Here is a 14,809-nt window from a genome sequence, read left to right on the forward strand (position 1 = left end):
TGGGAAAGACAAAGAAATGCATCAAATTGTGAGCTGCAATTGGTAAATGTTTTCAATGGTTAAGTCAGGAGCCACCATTGTGTCCATATAATTGCCCTGGAATGTGGCTTAGAATGCCAGATATGCTACATGAACATGTAATGTCTACTAATGAGGACAATATTTTCTAGCTTATTATTATTCTTAGTTGGAACATAAGGCAGCATGATGTAAGGAGAGAAGTATAGTCTCTTTTCCAGTCCCTGTTACAGTGTTAAGCATTTGTATCTTAATTTTCTCAAAAATTATGTCAAAACCTGTTTCTAAGTCTTTAAATGAATATGTAAGAGCAGGAGATTTCCAGAATCCCTTTCTCTTAAACTAAGAAAATGTAAAGAGCATCTTGTGTCTCACAATCTATTTGTATACTTTACCCCTGGAAAACATTTGGAATATACTATGAAAGAAGTAAAGCATTAAAAGGGGATGGTTAAATATTTTCCCTGGTATGTGATGTAAAATTAATTGACATTATAAGAATATATCTATTTTGCTTCTTTGGAATTGTTGCCCTAATTTTTCCAAATGTAGCAAAATCTATTTTCATCCCAAGCACTGATCATGCTAAGTTAATTCTAGTAAATGAACTCAACATAAATTTCAATAGAATAAAACTTCTACTTGTCTTGAAAAGTACTAAGCAATAATTGTATTTTCAGCTAAGCAAACTAATTGGACACACTCAAACAAAGGACTGTCCAAGTAATTTTATAAAGGATTTATGGATCAAATTAATTTAAAGTCATGCAACTCAAAACAAATAAAACAGTGTAAATGCTAGTGAAAGAGACTCAAAGTCACTTATATTCTGTTTAAAATTTCAAGAGGTAAAAGTTTTGCCTTCCACTTGAAGTAAATACATCCTCAAATGCCAGAAAGTTACATCTGAGTAATATTAAAACTTCTTAAAATTTAATTTATATAGTAATATATTGGTATCATTGTTGTTATCAGGAGTTCCTAGAAGACGCTACATACCAAAGAATGTATTTTTGAGAAGTTTGACAAGTTATAAAAGATTTTTGGGTAAAAAAAATACTTTGTATAAAACAATTCAAAACAAATCTTCTCTAAAATGAAATGAGACAAAAACAACAAAAGCGGCATGGGATTATTTAGTTGTGTTTCACATTTCCTTGAACAATCAAGGTTAATGAAATAAAGTCCTTAGCCAATAGACCTAGAAATATGTTGGGAAATGAAAGAGCATCGATCAAAATGAAAAGATGATTTTATCTATCTTTATTTTCCACTGGTAATTTAAATAGCTTAAAAATGCATCAATTCAGACTATTTACAAATACAGATTTTTCCATTTGTTTCCATGAAAAATAGAGTAACAGGAACAAGAGCTATATTTCTACTTTAAATTACCAAATAACTGGGCCAACCACAGTGTTCAGGATACTAGATATCAGATAACGAAGAAGTGTGATCCCTGGGAAATGGGAGTCAAATAAGGTGAATTCTGTTGACCAATACAAAGTTTATAGGCCATGGTGCAAGTAGAGGAAAAGAAGGTGAAACCTGGTAGAAAATCAGAGTTGAGGAGATGAGAGTTCAAAAAAACAAGAGAAGCTGGAATGTTCAGGGCAGAATACCAGAGAAAAACAGTGGCAGAGAAAAAGAAAGAGAGAGGGAAATAGAGCACTGCAGAGAGTCTCCCTTGAGTATTCAGCAGAGTACTGATCAGGACATGAAATGAGCAATCTACTCCATACTTGGGAAAGAACCAGAGGGATGAATTTGAGTTAATAGTGCCCAGCATTCACAGGATTGGGAATGGTGACTGTTCCCATCTACCACTTGGAAAAACCTCATAATACATGGGACATTTGGTAGACGACTCAGAAGAGTCTTGCCTCCATCATGAGAAATAATTAGCCCTATACCAAACATTACTCTAGTCTCGCCTAAGAAATCTTAAAAGCAACACCTAAAATAATCAAACTGTTCTGAAGTAACTCAGCTCTCTTCCCTGAAAAAGCTCAAGAATATTTGTAAGAATACAAAAATATGCAGCACCTATCAAGGTAACAGTCACAATGTCTGGTACCCAATCAAATTACCAGACTTGTGAAAACAAAAATGAAAACAGTGATCCATGATGAGAAGAAAAATCAGTCAACTGAAGCCAACCAAGAACTTATATAGATGTTAGCAATAACAGATAATGATTTAAAATGGTTATTATAACTGGATTTCATATATTCAAAATATTAACTAAAGACATACAAATATTTTTTAAAAGATTCAAATTGAACTTACAGAGATGAAAAATCCAATGACTTAGATGAAAAATACACTGAATAAAACTAAAAGTAAATTAGATATTGCAGAAGAAACTATTGTTGAATGTGAAGACATAATAAAAACTATCACAAATTAAACATAAATAGAAAAAAATGAAAATGCCTTAATGAGTTGTGTGACACTTTCAAGCAATTTTATGTATGCGTGATTGAAATCTTCAAAGGAGAAGAGGACTAGCAGAAATATCTAAAGAAATATCTGAGAAAAACCTCAAATTTTATGAAAACTATAAATCCACAGATCCAAGAAATTCAATGAACACGAAGCACATATAGAAGGAAGAAAAATATATCAAAGCACACCACAATACAATTTATAAATACAAATGATCAGGAAAATCTTAAAAGCAAACAGAGAAAAAGTCACATTACATACAGAAGAATAAATTTAAGGCTATCCACAGATTTATTCCTGGAAACAATGCAAACAAGAAGAGTATGGTACAATATCTGAAAAGTTCTAAAAAAAAAAAAAAACAAAAAAAAAACAAGGATGCTATAATCAGTGGAAATCTTTCAAAAATGTGTGATATATTATGACTTTGGTATTTTTGTTTATTGTGAACTTTGCTGGAATTTTGTGTTGGAGAGGCAGTCATGTGGGAAGTGAAAGTATATCTAGAATAATACCAACTTTTTAAAAAAGAATTGCTTTTTAATGACAATATCAGTATATACATTTTAATATTAAGGTTCCTTCTATCAGTAATACTTTGGAATCCTGTCTTCCCAGTTTAATTTAGTTTGATGATATGTTGTCATTCATTTTCACAATTGTATGGTTCTTCATAGAAACAAAATGATTCTTTTATTTTTCAGAATCATATGGGAATAAATCTTTTATATATCTGTAGATAATTGGCTAGTCTTACTCTCTGATTCTTTATCATTGTGAATGACTATGTATTTTTATCATCCTTGTTTGATTTAGAAGTGCAATCTCCAAAGCAATTAGAATTTATAGATTAGATTACAAGAAAAGGTCATTCCACCAATTAAAAGTTGGCACGATTTTCTGTACACTTACAACATATGCCATGAAATGCATCCAAAAAAATCACTAGTAGATTCAATGCTATAAATACAATGTCATGAAATAGATTTGAATTCTTTTGAAATAAGGCATAGAGCTGTAGAAGATACATGTCATAGACTTTGAAGATATTTTACCATATTTTAAAAATATAAAAATATTTGGATGTATATATATTTATATATGTATATATGTTTATACACATTAAAATCATTACACAGTATATTAACTCCATTGAAATAGTTTAATGATCTGTTGTCTCTAGCTATCATGGCCAGTGCGGCAGTCTTTACAATTTCTATATCTTTACTGGTAACTCTCTTAGCTAACTCTCTAAGCTTTACTTCTTTTCTATATAGAAACAAAGAAAAATAACTTATTTAAAGTCGTCTTAATTTTAATAATCAGTGATCAATTACTGATATGGCATTAAATCAGAAGAAACTTTTTGTTATAAGTATATAAAATTTAATCAAGAAAAATTCAAACAGATTGAGAATTGATTACCAAGTTCCATTATTATAGAAACTTACAATAATTTTTTTTTCAGGGAGTAAAATATAAGTATGTGATTTTATAGAAATGGATTACATTTTTTCCAGGCAAATCATTTAAATTTTGATAAACTATTATTCAAACCAATTACTTGATGAGTATTAATGAATAAAGGAAAAGCACATTTATCTTTATAAAACAGCTTTTAGAACTAAAGCAAAACCAAATCATATAATTTTTGTGAGGCTTATATCGTGGAATTTCTGAATATTCATATTTTAATATTTGCTCAAGATCCACCTTTAATGTTATGCTCATTTACAGCAATTAATTAGCCAAAATTACTTTTCTTACCTGAAATGAAGTAATTGGGTATATATTAACATGAGCCTCATTCCATCTTTGTCCTTTATTCCCACTTGAAGACCACAGTGGATTCTCTATTGTTGTTTGCCCTTTCAAACGTAGATAAACATTTAAAACACCTAAAAATGACAATAAAATTTTATTTTGCATAGTCATTTTCACCTCAAATTTGTTTTTCCTTGACCAAACACTTGTAAACTTTTTAAACTGAAATTTTACAGAACACTCTAGTGTCCTGTCCTCTCTTCTCCTCTCATTTCCTATCTTGCTCTTATGACATTTGACATTTGATCCAAAAGTAATCATGTCCTAATTCCCTAGAACATGTGAATGTTGCCTGATATTGCAAAAGGGATTTAAGGATTTTGCAATGGGGAGATTATTATAGATTATTAGGGTGAGTCCTAAATGCAATTACATATAGCTTTATAAAACAGAGGCAGAGGGAGATTTGATACAGGAAAGAAGGCCATGAGAGAGAGAGATGTTACATGGCTGGTTTCGAAGATGGAGGAAGGGGCTACAAGGACTATTGGCAGCTTCTTGACACTAGTAAAGGCAAAGGAAAGGCCTTTCCTGGAGCTTCAGAAGAAGTCAGCCCTGCTGACATCTTGATTTTAGGCCCAGAATGCTTTTTTTAGATTTCTGTTCTCCAGAATGATAAGCTAATAAATTTGTGTTGTTTTAGGTCATGAAGTTGGTGATCATTTGTTATTTGTTACAGGAGCATGAGGAAATTAATATAGCATGTAATCATGTACTGAATAACTTGCTCAGAGTTGGACTCTAATTCTGTCGTCTTATATTATCATTTAGCATCTTATTTTTTCAGTTTGATTTTTACCTGTCTCATTTTTCTTCTAAAAGAGTTATTGGAAAATAAAATGAAGATAGCTTTTATCTCATTATTTGATATCTCTCTTTCAATAGTTTAATGTGCTGTACACAGTAATGATATTAATGATGATAATGATATTAACACAATAAATATATATCAAACACTTACTCCAGATGAGGAATTAATCCTCTCAACAATCCTATGAAGTACTTATTATTATTATCCCCACATTATAGATGAGAAAACTTAGAGGGGTTAAACAATTTGCTCTACGTCATACAGTAAGAAAATAGCACAAGCAGGATTTGAACGCAGGGAGTTTCATAGTCTTACATCTTAATCACTAGGCAATCAATATTTTACTAGATAATTTTAAAAATCAACTTTATTGAGGCAAAATTTACATGCAATAAAATTCATTCATTTCTATGTGTTCAGGCCAATAATTTTAGACTAATGTCTACTACAATGTTAGTACTTGATCAAGATACAATCAATGTATCTTGATTGTATCAATGTTCAAGATACATAACATTTCCATTTCCTGAAACAATTCTCTCACTTTCCTCTGTAGTTTATCTTCCCAGCCACCCTCCCTTTGCTAGATAACTAGTGATCAGGCTTCTATCACTAATCAATGATTTCTTTTATAGAGAACTTTTTTTGGAACTTTTCTCCCCGGAAGTTTCCAGTTCTTAAGTTTATAAAAGAGAAATCAGTGCCAAAAGATATTTAAACTTATGTCTAGTCATCTTGGTCAACAAAATTAGAACTTGTGAAATAGAATAAAGCTATTCAAGAGAAGGTAGATTCAGCAAAGCTGATTCAGCACATTATAGTATTATAGTAAAAAAACTTTGAAGTGAATATGATGGATTGTGTTAATACTCCTTAAAAGTAAGTTTAAATCCCCAGAGACACTGTGTTCATGCTTTAGTAGACATCAGATACCAAAATGTATAAATTTAATCATCTCCAAGGATTTTCAATTTTATAGGATTTTTCAAATTCTATAGTTCTAGAATATAAGTTTTCAGAAGCTAAGCAAAACTCAAACTTTTTCTTTTCCTTAGTTTCTTAATTCTCATCTTTTGGTCATCACTCTCCAAAAATCAGGTGCTAGAGCTTAGAGGACTTTAGTCAGCTCTTATGTTTAAAGACTGCAGGCAAAAAGGCTAAATGACACAAGTGCTGTCTTATCTCACGAATAATGGCCAAAACTTTGAGGTTATTCATGGCATTATGCAATAGCCTGATTATTATTTTAATATTATTTAATATATATTATAATATAAACTATAATTTGCATAAATAATATTTATCACTACTGTTACCTAGTTCTCTTAAGTTCTTAACATAATTTTACTTTTAATTATTGTAGTATAAATATGTATTGTATATATTTTAGATAAAGAATTTAAGTATATGTCCTAAAATGTGCATACATATTCCCAATAGAGTCTTGAAATTGCCACATTTACATGAATTAATTTGTAATTTGGTTTATTCTGAGGTCTGGAGATCACTTGCATACAAATCTCATTGTTGTTATAATCAGTAACACAGACTTACTGAGTTTCACATTTCATGAAAAATGAGGATGTGCCAAAATCATCCAGCTCTAGGCAAGATCTATGTATATTGATAGGTAATTGCTAGCATCATTTGTTTTATACATACATACAAAGTGATAAATTATAAAATCATTATTTTCTGCTTGAATAAAAACAGCTGCCCATGTCCATTGATATTTTGTCAACATATAATTGCAGTGCTATCCTAAATGAAAAATGTCAGTTTATTTTCTACAGTTATTACCATTCCTTCTGGTGCACAGGTGAATTTGTACATTAGAGTCCAAAATGTTTTTAAATTATAGCTTTCCTTTCTATTTCTCTGATGTAAGTCAGATCCCTTATGCTGACCTTTTCCCTCTTTGGTTCTATCACTTTCTCTACTCTTCCATAAGCACAGTGTTCTCCACTGTCATACATTGGCTCTGTCCATTTCTCATGTTCTTTGACCTTTGTTCTCCACCTCCTATATAATTACCTCTTTTGGAGGATGCTTTATATTTCTTCTCTTCCATAGACACTTTTATTTTAATGTACCCCTCAGTGTTCTCTCCCTTGTTCACCCACGCCATGGGCTTGTCCTACATTTTGATACATATTGCTTTCTGATTTTTATTTTATTCAGAAATTTATTACCTCAAAAAGATGATGAACTATTTGATGAATAAAAAACTTTTATCATATTTGTCATTTATTCTCTGTAGAATTCTAAACACTAGGATTAGGCACACAGCCTGTGCAATTCATCCTATTGAACAGAAATGAGTGAATTCAAACCTAAGGGTAAAAAATACCCATTATAATAAATCCTTAATGTCAATGAAATTAGTTTTAAAGTTTGGTACACTGGATGAGAAACAGAAGCAGTTAATTCAATTGCTTACCATCAATTCAATTGATGAAATAATATTGTCTATTAATTATACTGAAAATGAGACTTATATGGTTTGAAGTAGCAGTCTTTCTCAGCTACTGAGTTCTCAGCCTTACTCAGTTCATATCATTAATTTTGCTTAAACACACTAGATTTTATTATATACATTGTCTAAGGGACCATCATCAATGAAGAATAGAAAAAAAAATGAGTTTAGAAGTAGTTAGTGGTTCAAACCTGGATTCTAAAAAGATAAATGTATTAAAGATTACATATAGTTTTACTAGCAGGTCTATAACAAGTATCTGTAAAAAGAGTTTTATTATACATTGTCATAAGTCATGGCTAGATTCTATCCACCTCCTCAATTTTAAATTCATCTCATTCAACAAAGCAGTTTACTGAATGAATGTCTTCCATCTATAGCATTATTTTCACATTTACAGCATTGGCATTATCAGTATTAAATAAAAACAGGACTTCACTGAGAGCATTGACTAATTCTTAACAGAAAGCATGACTTAATATCAACTATTATCAAACAGCTCATGGTTTGGTATTTATTCCCTAATATCTAAATGGAGAACACTAAGGAGCCTTATCTATCCCCTCAGCCACCTAAGAGTTGTCTTCTTCAAGGGACTTAATTCTGAGAATTTATCAGAATGCAAGTACCTTAATATTTTATATTTATTCCACTGAGATTCTCCTAGAGTCAGTGAAATCAAGGCTTTAAAATAATGGCTCCTTAACATTCTTTCTCATATGGCGTTTAACTCCAAGGGAAAAAAATCCCAATAATGTGAGCTGATTTCCTATTTGAGAATATATTTGATATGTAAGCAAGAATCTTGACATTTTAAATTCTAATAAGAAGAAATACAGTCTTTGACCAAAATGAGAATAAAAATCAAACTCATAAAATCATGCAAAATACTATCTTTGCTTTCTCAATATCTTGTATAAAAATATTTAAGTTCCTAGTTTAAAATCCTTGAATGCCAGCCTATCTGTTAGAAAGCATTAATCCATTCTTGCCAAACTCTTGCTTAATCTATCTTATTAAGAGAAACTTAATGAGTAAGTAATTTCAGATTCTTTACATTCTTTCTCTACATTAAGTTAGATCATCATAAGGTGACTTACCTGGTCCTTAATATTTCAGCTGAAAACAAAAATGTTATTTTATCCTGTATTATGGTTTATCAATATATTTTTTATTTGAACAAGTTTTATATCTTTATCCTTTATATGAATATCTTAGTAAGTAAAGATATTGCTGATAACATTACTCAAGTGTACTTTTATAATATGCATTTCTCTTTGCATTAATTGTTAAGAATATGTGACACTTTTGCTTTTCTTTTTGCTTTAGTTGCCAGAGCGTATAGATGAAAATTCAAGTTAAGTCAATAATATACTTGATCTTGTATCTCTTTTTTTTTTTTTACAATCTATAATGTCTTAATGAAACTATCTTCTATTTCCAAACTAAACTGCATACTTTCAATTCCCTTGTTTTGTTATTCTAGTATATCCAGAAGCAAAAGAATCTAGTTTGGATCATTCTTTAAATCTATTGTGTAAATGTTGTTTCCAAGAGTCAAATGTAAGTAAGTCATGGTTACTGCTCTCAAGGAGTTTACAATTTTACAGGGGTCAGTGTGATAAACATTAAGATAGGTAAGCATATCAGGAGTTTTGGGAACAAAAGGAGCAGAGAAGATAGGAAAGAATTTCAGCATATATCCCTGAATTGCCTTTTTAAGGAAAGTTATGCATGACTTAGATGATTAAATAGGAGAAAAAGTACTTATTCAATTAGATAATTAAACAAATATTTATTAATTTTTGGGGGAGTACTTGAATATTTACGTGCAGGGCAGGGTGTCATCAGAAGAGACACCATTTCTACTCCCATCAAGCCTACAGTTCAGCAGGACAAAAGAGAGAGCCTGTGAAGAGGCTCCAAGCACAAGAGAGCTTTACCTGAAAAACTTCAAGTACGACTGGAACAGACTATGAAGCTACCCCAAGGAAAAACCAGAGGGGCATATATCCTTGAGGTCCTGTTACTGCTTTTAGAGAAAGATCTTTACCCTGGAAGCTATGGATTTTTTTAAAAAGACAGCAAGAAAATCAGTTAGCAAGCAAAATGCAGTACTATGCACAGATGGGGACTCAAACTGGCCATTATATTCCAAAATGCATTTCAGAAACCTAAAGACTGATGTCCTCATCTCCAACCTCTCCAGCTGTCTCTATATTGTCAATTACTTTGTGCTCCCATTTACCACTCTCCTAAAGCTATCTCCTCTTTGAACATGTACCTCTGTATCTGTTTTGCAGAGAAAATGGAGACTGTTATGAAGGCAACTTTCATGTCAGCTTGCTGTTATTGCAGCTAGAAATCTATCAGAAGCCATGTTACTATTAATACTTAATTCTTTTTTTTTGAATGGCATCAGTTTCTCTCTTAAAGTCTCATTCCCCAACCAGAGCTCTAAATTCCCATCTAAGCTTATCCTTTATATTATCTCTTTTTCCTCTTAAAATAAGCCCTTCTACAATCCCCCATCTCTCTATTTATCAGTTCTTTTACAGTCTCCTGCTTCTTCATTAATGAACTCCTTTGCTTTCCTCCTGTTTACTCCATAGTGGAATTAGCTTTCTAGAGACACAATTTTATTGAACCATTCGTATCAAGTACAATGAATGTATTCATAAGTGCCTTAATTTCCTGGTATGATATGACCCTTACATTGCACATTCTTTTTCTAAAGAAATGAGTGATGCATTTAACTTATTTTTAATACGCTTTTGTCGTATCTAGTGATCTCATATGAGATTCTTTTTTTTTTGCAAGAACATTAGAAATTCAGTGGATTCATCAAGAACTGAAATGTCCATTAGTAGTCACAGGAATGCTGAAAAAATCTTTTATTATTATTATCAATGGCCAGATGTTGTATCACTTACATATAAATCAGCAGGTACTTTAAGGATAACATTATAGTTTTCATTTGGAAACATGTTTTTTTCTTCAATCAATTTTGATGAAACATTTAACTAAAAAGAAATTGTACCAGTGTGGCAGAGCTCAACTCAACCTAGGTCCTAGCGTGAACACTCTTGTGCATTTCTCTCCCCTTGGGTGTGGGCTTGAATTATCAACTCAGTCACATTAAATGGAACCAGACAGACATTATGGAATGTCATTTCACGGGTTAGGTTATGAAAAATCCTGAGCATGCATTCTGTCTCTCTTCTTAATGGATTACTTGCTTTGAAGAAAGCCTGCTGCCATGTTATGCGACAGCCCTGTAGAGATGTCCACATGGTGAGGAATTCAGGGATGCCTCCAATCAACAGCCAGCAAGAAATCAGTATCTATAGTCAATATCTTAAGGGAGCAAAGCCTGCCAAAAATCAAGCAAGTGGGCTTGGAAGTGTATCCTCCCCAAACTGAGTGTTCAAATTATGGTGGAGTCCTTTTCTGGAAGGACTACAACCTTAGGAGAGACCTTGAGACAAAGGCACTCAGCTGAGCTATACTTGTATTGACCCACAGCAACTGTGAGATAATAAATATTTGTTGTTTTAAGTCACAAAAGTTTGGGGAAATTTGTTATACCGCAAATGATAAGTAATGCAACATATTTGACTTCAGTTCAAAGAGGAATCTCTCTTCTTAGTAGGGTATTGCTCATTTCTGTATTAGATAATTATGAACCTTCTCAATGGTATACCGTTCTTTAGTCACAGTTAAAAGTTCAAGATTTATTTACAATTACTCATGAAGTTATAAATTTAATTAGGCTATTAGAAATTCAGGACAAGGCATCTTTGAATCTGGATTTCCAGAAGAATGACTAAAACTGAAAATACAATTTGTAAAACCAGTGGCTATAAATGCCTCCTGAGTTTACAGATGAATGAAAGTCTGAAAATAATATATGCAAAGAGGGAATGTTTTAATGACCAGCATATCTCTCTAATGAACTATCTCATCTAGCTTTAACTGATTGCCCAATGTCTGGACCAGGTATTTTTGCCTAGATTTTAGTAAGTAGCATGCCTGCAGCTTGCTGAGAGGAACCCAAGTAATAGACATGATACCCAGCCTGCAACCTTCAGTCTGATGAAGCAAAGAAATGACACAGGGGTCAAAATGTAAATGTTTGCCAAGAAATGGAGAACTGTCCTCCTAATTTCCCCTTATCCCAAAATAATCAGAATAAAACTAGCAGAACATCAACTGGACATCCATTGACAATAAAGAAGATAAGACTAACAACTATTAAGTTAAAAGTATATTACAATGATGTATTAAAAGTATATTTAAAGTATTTTAAAAATTATTTTAAAATAAAGCCCTAAAATCGAGTCTCATAAATAAGGTGAACATATTTTATGACTTAAAGTAATTCAAAATATTGGTCTTGGAAATATTTATTTAAAAATCAATTGAATTATGTGATCCAATGTAGATTGGAAGAGGAGAAAGTACATGAAACATATTCAAAATAAAGAGGAAATAGAGTATACATTCTTGACAAAAAGGAAGAATTAGAGTTGAGTTAATCCTACATTAGTAATAATATAGTAATCCCACAATAAATAAAATGGTTCGGCAATTATGCGATTTGTTTCCTTTTATTGGTTTTTTAAGTGATTCCCAGTCTAGATTCTGTTTCTGAATGATTTTACCTATTTTTATGTTTATTTTCCTAAATCAAATATCTCATTAGGCTTTTTGATTGCAGAAAATCTAGTAACTCATGCCACTACTAAATAACTGTCACATACTTAGCTAGGCTTGCAAAATCTTCCAACAAGTGTTCCTGCACAGTAATAAAACAGGCAGACTCTGTCCAGCTTCCCATGTTTGTATTATGGCTTCACTACTTAGCCATGTGATGGCCATGGTAACTAAAGTTCTTTGTGTTTCAATTTTGTTATCTATGAAATAGGATAATGATTTTAATAAGCACAAATGTTAATCGTGAAAATTAAGAGAAATAATCCACAAAGTATCCTAGCCCATGATGAGTACTTCATAAATGTCAACTATTATTTTATTATTGCTATCATTATTGCTATTTCAGATTCAAAGTAACCCAAGATTATGAGTGTCTGCCATCTGGTTGAAGATACTATGTATGTTGCCTAATTTAACTTAAACTACAGCTTTCTGAAATAAGAGTTATTATTCTCATTTTACAGATAAGGAAACCAAGGTTCAGACATTTTAAGTGATTTCTCTAAAGTATTATAGTGATGAAGTGCTACAGCCAAGTTCCTGCCGAGGTCTCCTGACTTCAAGTTTATAGTAGTTTAACTTCTCAAAAGCTTTCTGGCTGGGCACAATGACTCATGCCTGTAATCCCAGCATTTTGAGAGGCGGAGGTGGGAAGATTGCTTGAGACCAGCCTGGGCAACATAGGAAGAGCCTGTCTCATAAAAAGTAAAAATAAAAATAAATTATAAAACAAAACAAAAAAACCCAAGTGCTATCCATTTAGGCTTGTCCGTATACTGTGAAGAATACTAGTTAATACTGTTGGGTATGAGTTTGAATCCCAGCACAACCATTTACTTGGCAGTTCACACAAACTTCTTGAGGTTCAGTTTTCTCCACAGTAAAATATAGACAAGTGACGTTCACTTTTACAAACTTAATTGAGAGTATTACTTAGCTTAAATAATATGGTGGCTGATACATATTATGTGTCCAATTGTATTAGTTTATATCATATATATTTATACTATCATTTTATTAATTTATATAAAGACACTAATGTAATCCTAACTTCTCAAATTTTACTTCCTTATTACCAGTGCTTTAACCCTCCCTGTGCTAATCTCTGCTTATTGAAAACATACCTCTTTTGCATACCAGAGAAATGTTCTCGTTTGTATTGATGCAGTGACTCATTCCTTAACTAGATAAAGATCCGCAATCCCTGGTTCAAGCTCTATGGGGTTAGATATACTTCATTATTCAGAATTTTGTCTTATGTTAGAAAGGTGAGAGATTATATCACTTATATTATGCGATATCTCTTGGAATGGTCTGGAGTAGAATCATATTATTAAGAACAGTAATATTTTTGCTGCAAATGGTATAAATGTCCACATTCATTTGGATAGAGACTATAAATAGGTTCATATCGTTCAGGTTATACATCAGGCTAACATGTAATGTCAAATAATTAAATTTTAAAAATTGATATTCAGTTCTCAGGATTTTAGAATTGCACATAAAGAATAGTAGACCTGCATGATCTTTTTCCCCGCAGAGTTTACTAGGTCTACTCTCAGTGTAATGTCATGCTCTATCTAGCACAGTTGTGCATCTAACCTTATCCTCTATTACTGTACAAGGTCTCAAGGGAAGGAAACGTGTCTTTATCTTTGTATGCTGTGCAGGACCTAGAATGTTCTTAAATCTTACCGGGTGTGTTTGGCATACTTTAAAAACATGAAAAAAATCACACCAATATTTCAAATATGCGGATGGTGCTAAAAATAACTGTCAATATAGCAACATGACAATATTATTTTCATCATGATTAATATGCATTCAGTCACTATCGAAGAAGTTTCTTTGGAAAGAAGCAGCCTAAATTATGCTGTGTCAATTCCATGAGACCTGGTAAAGAATTTAACTCATTGATTGTCTACCTGATTTAGGATTCCAAAGGGAGGTAGGTGATGATCTAAAATGTCAAATTCTAAATCTAAATTAGATGGTGGGAAAAAATTCTTAGTATCTTATTTTGCAATATGCAGATAAATCATTTAAAAAGTAAATTATAGCATTCTTTGACCAAAAATTGTTTTAATCCTGTGTGTTTATGAACCTTTTTCTTCTTAGTTATCATTAATTTTGTAAGAATCAGTAATTATTGCTATCTCACCTATATGTTGTCCATACATGTGATAAAAGAAGCTGAAACAATATGCAGTGTTTGTGGGTCCATAAGGGTTTTTGGGAGCTATGCTGAAAACAGGGCTGAGAAGTCGAGCCTTTTCGCCTTCCAATCTGGGTCGTGATGTCTCAATGTACATATAAAAACCTTAAAACAGACAAAATAAAGTGTTTAAACACATTATTCTTAGGCATAATGAAATGTCAAATCACTAAGAAGTCTTATAGATTTCGAACAAAATAAAGATGGGTAGGAAGATTTGCATCTCATTTATAAAATCTCTATGTGTATATGTAGCTAATAGTGGCTTCAACACAAAGAATAAATGATCTACCAAATTAAA

The 14,809-nt window shown here is 31.9% G+C and overlaps 1 protein-coding gene across 1 annotated transcript in view; it reads right to left on the reverse strand.

Moving 5' to 3' along the window:
- Nucleotides 1–14,809, reverse strand: part of MDGA2 (MAM domain containing glycosylphosphatidylinositol anchor 2) — an 831,762-nt gene that overhangs the window by 14,064 nt on the left and 802,889 nt on the right. The window contains exons 14-15 of the mRNA XM_054449174.2: nucleotides 14,455–14,613; nucleotides 4,234–4,364 (exon numbers count right to left, since the gene is read on the reverse strand). Of these exons, the coding sequence (XP_054305149.2) occupies nucleotides 4,234–4,364; nucleotides 14,455–14,613 (290 nt within the window). The remainder of the gene's footprint in view (nucleotides 1–4,233; nucleotides 4,365–14,454; nucleotides 14,614–14,809) is intronic.

This window comes from Pongo pygmaeus, chromosome 15 (assembly GCF_028885625.2).
Source record: "Pongo pygmaeus isolate AG05252 chromosome 15, NHGRI_mPonPyg2-v2.0_pri, whole genome shotgun sequence".
NCBI lineage: Eukaryota > Metazoa > Chordata > Mammalia > Primates > Hominidae > Pongo > Pongo pygmaeus.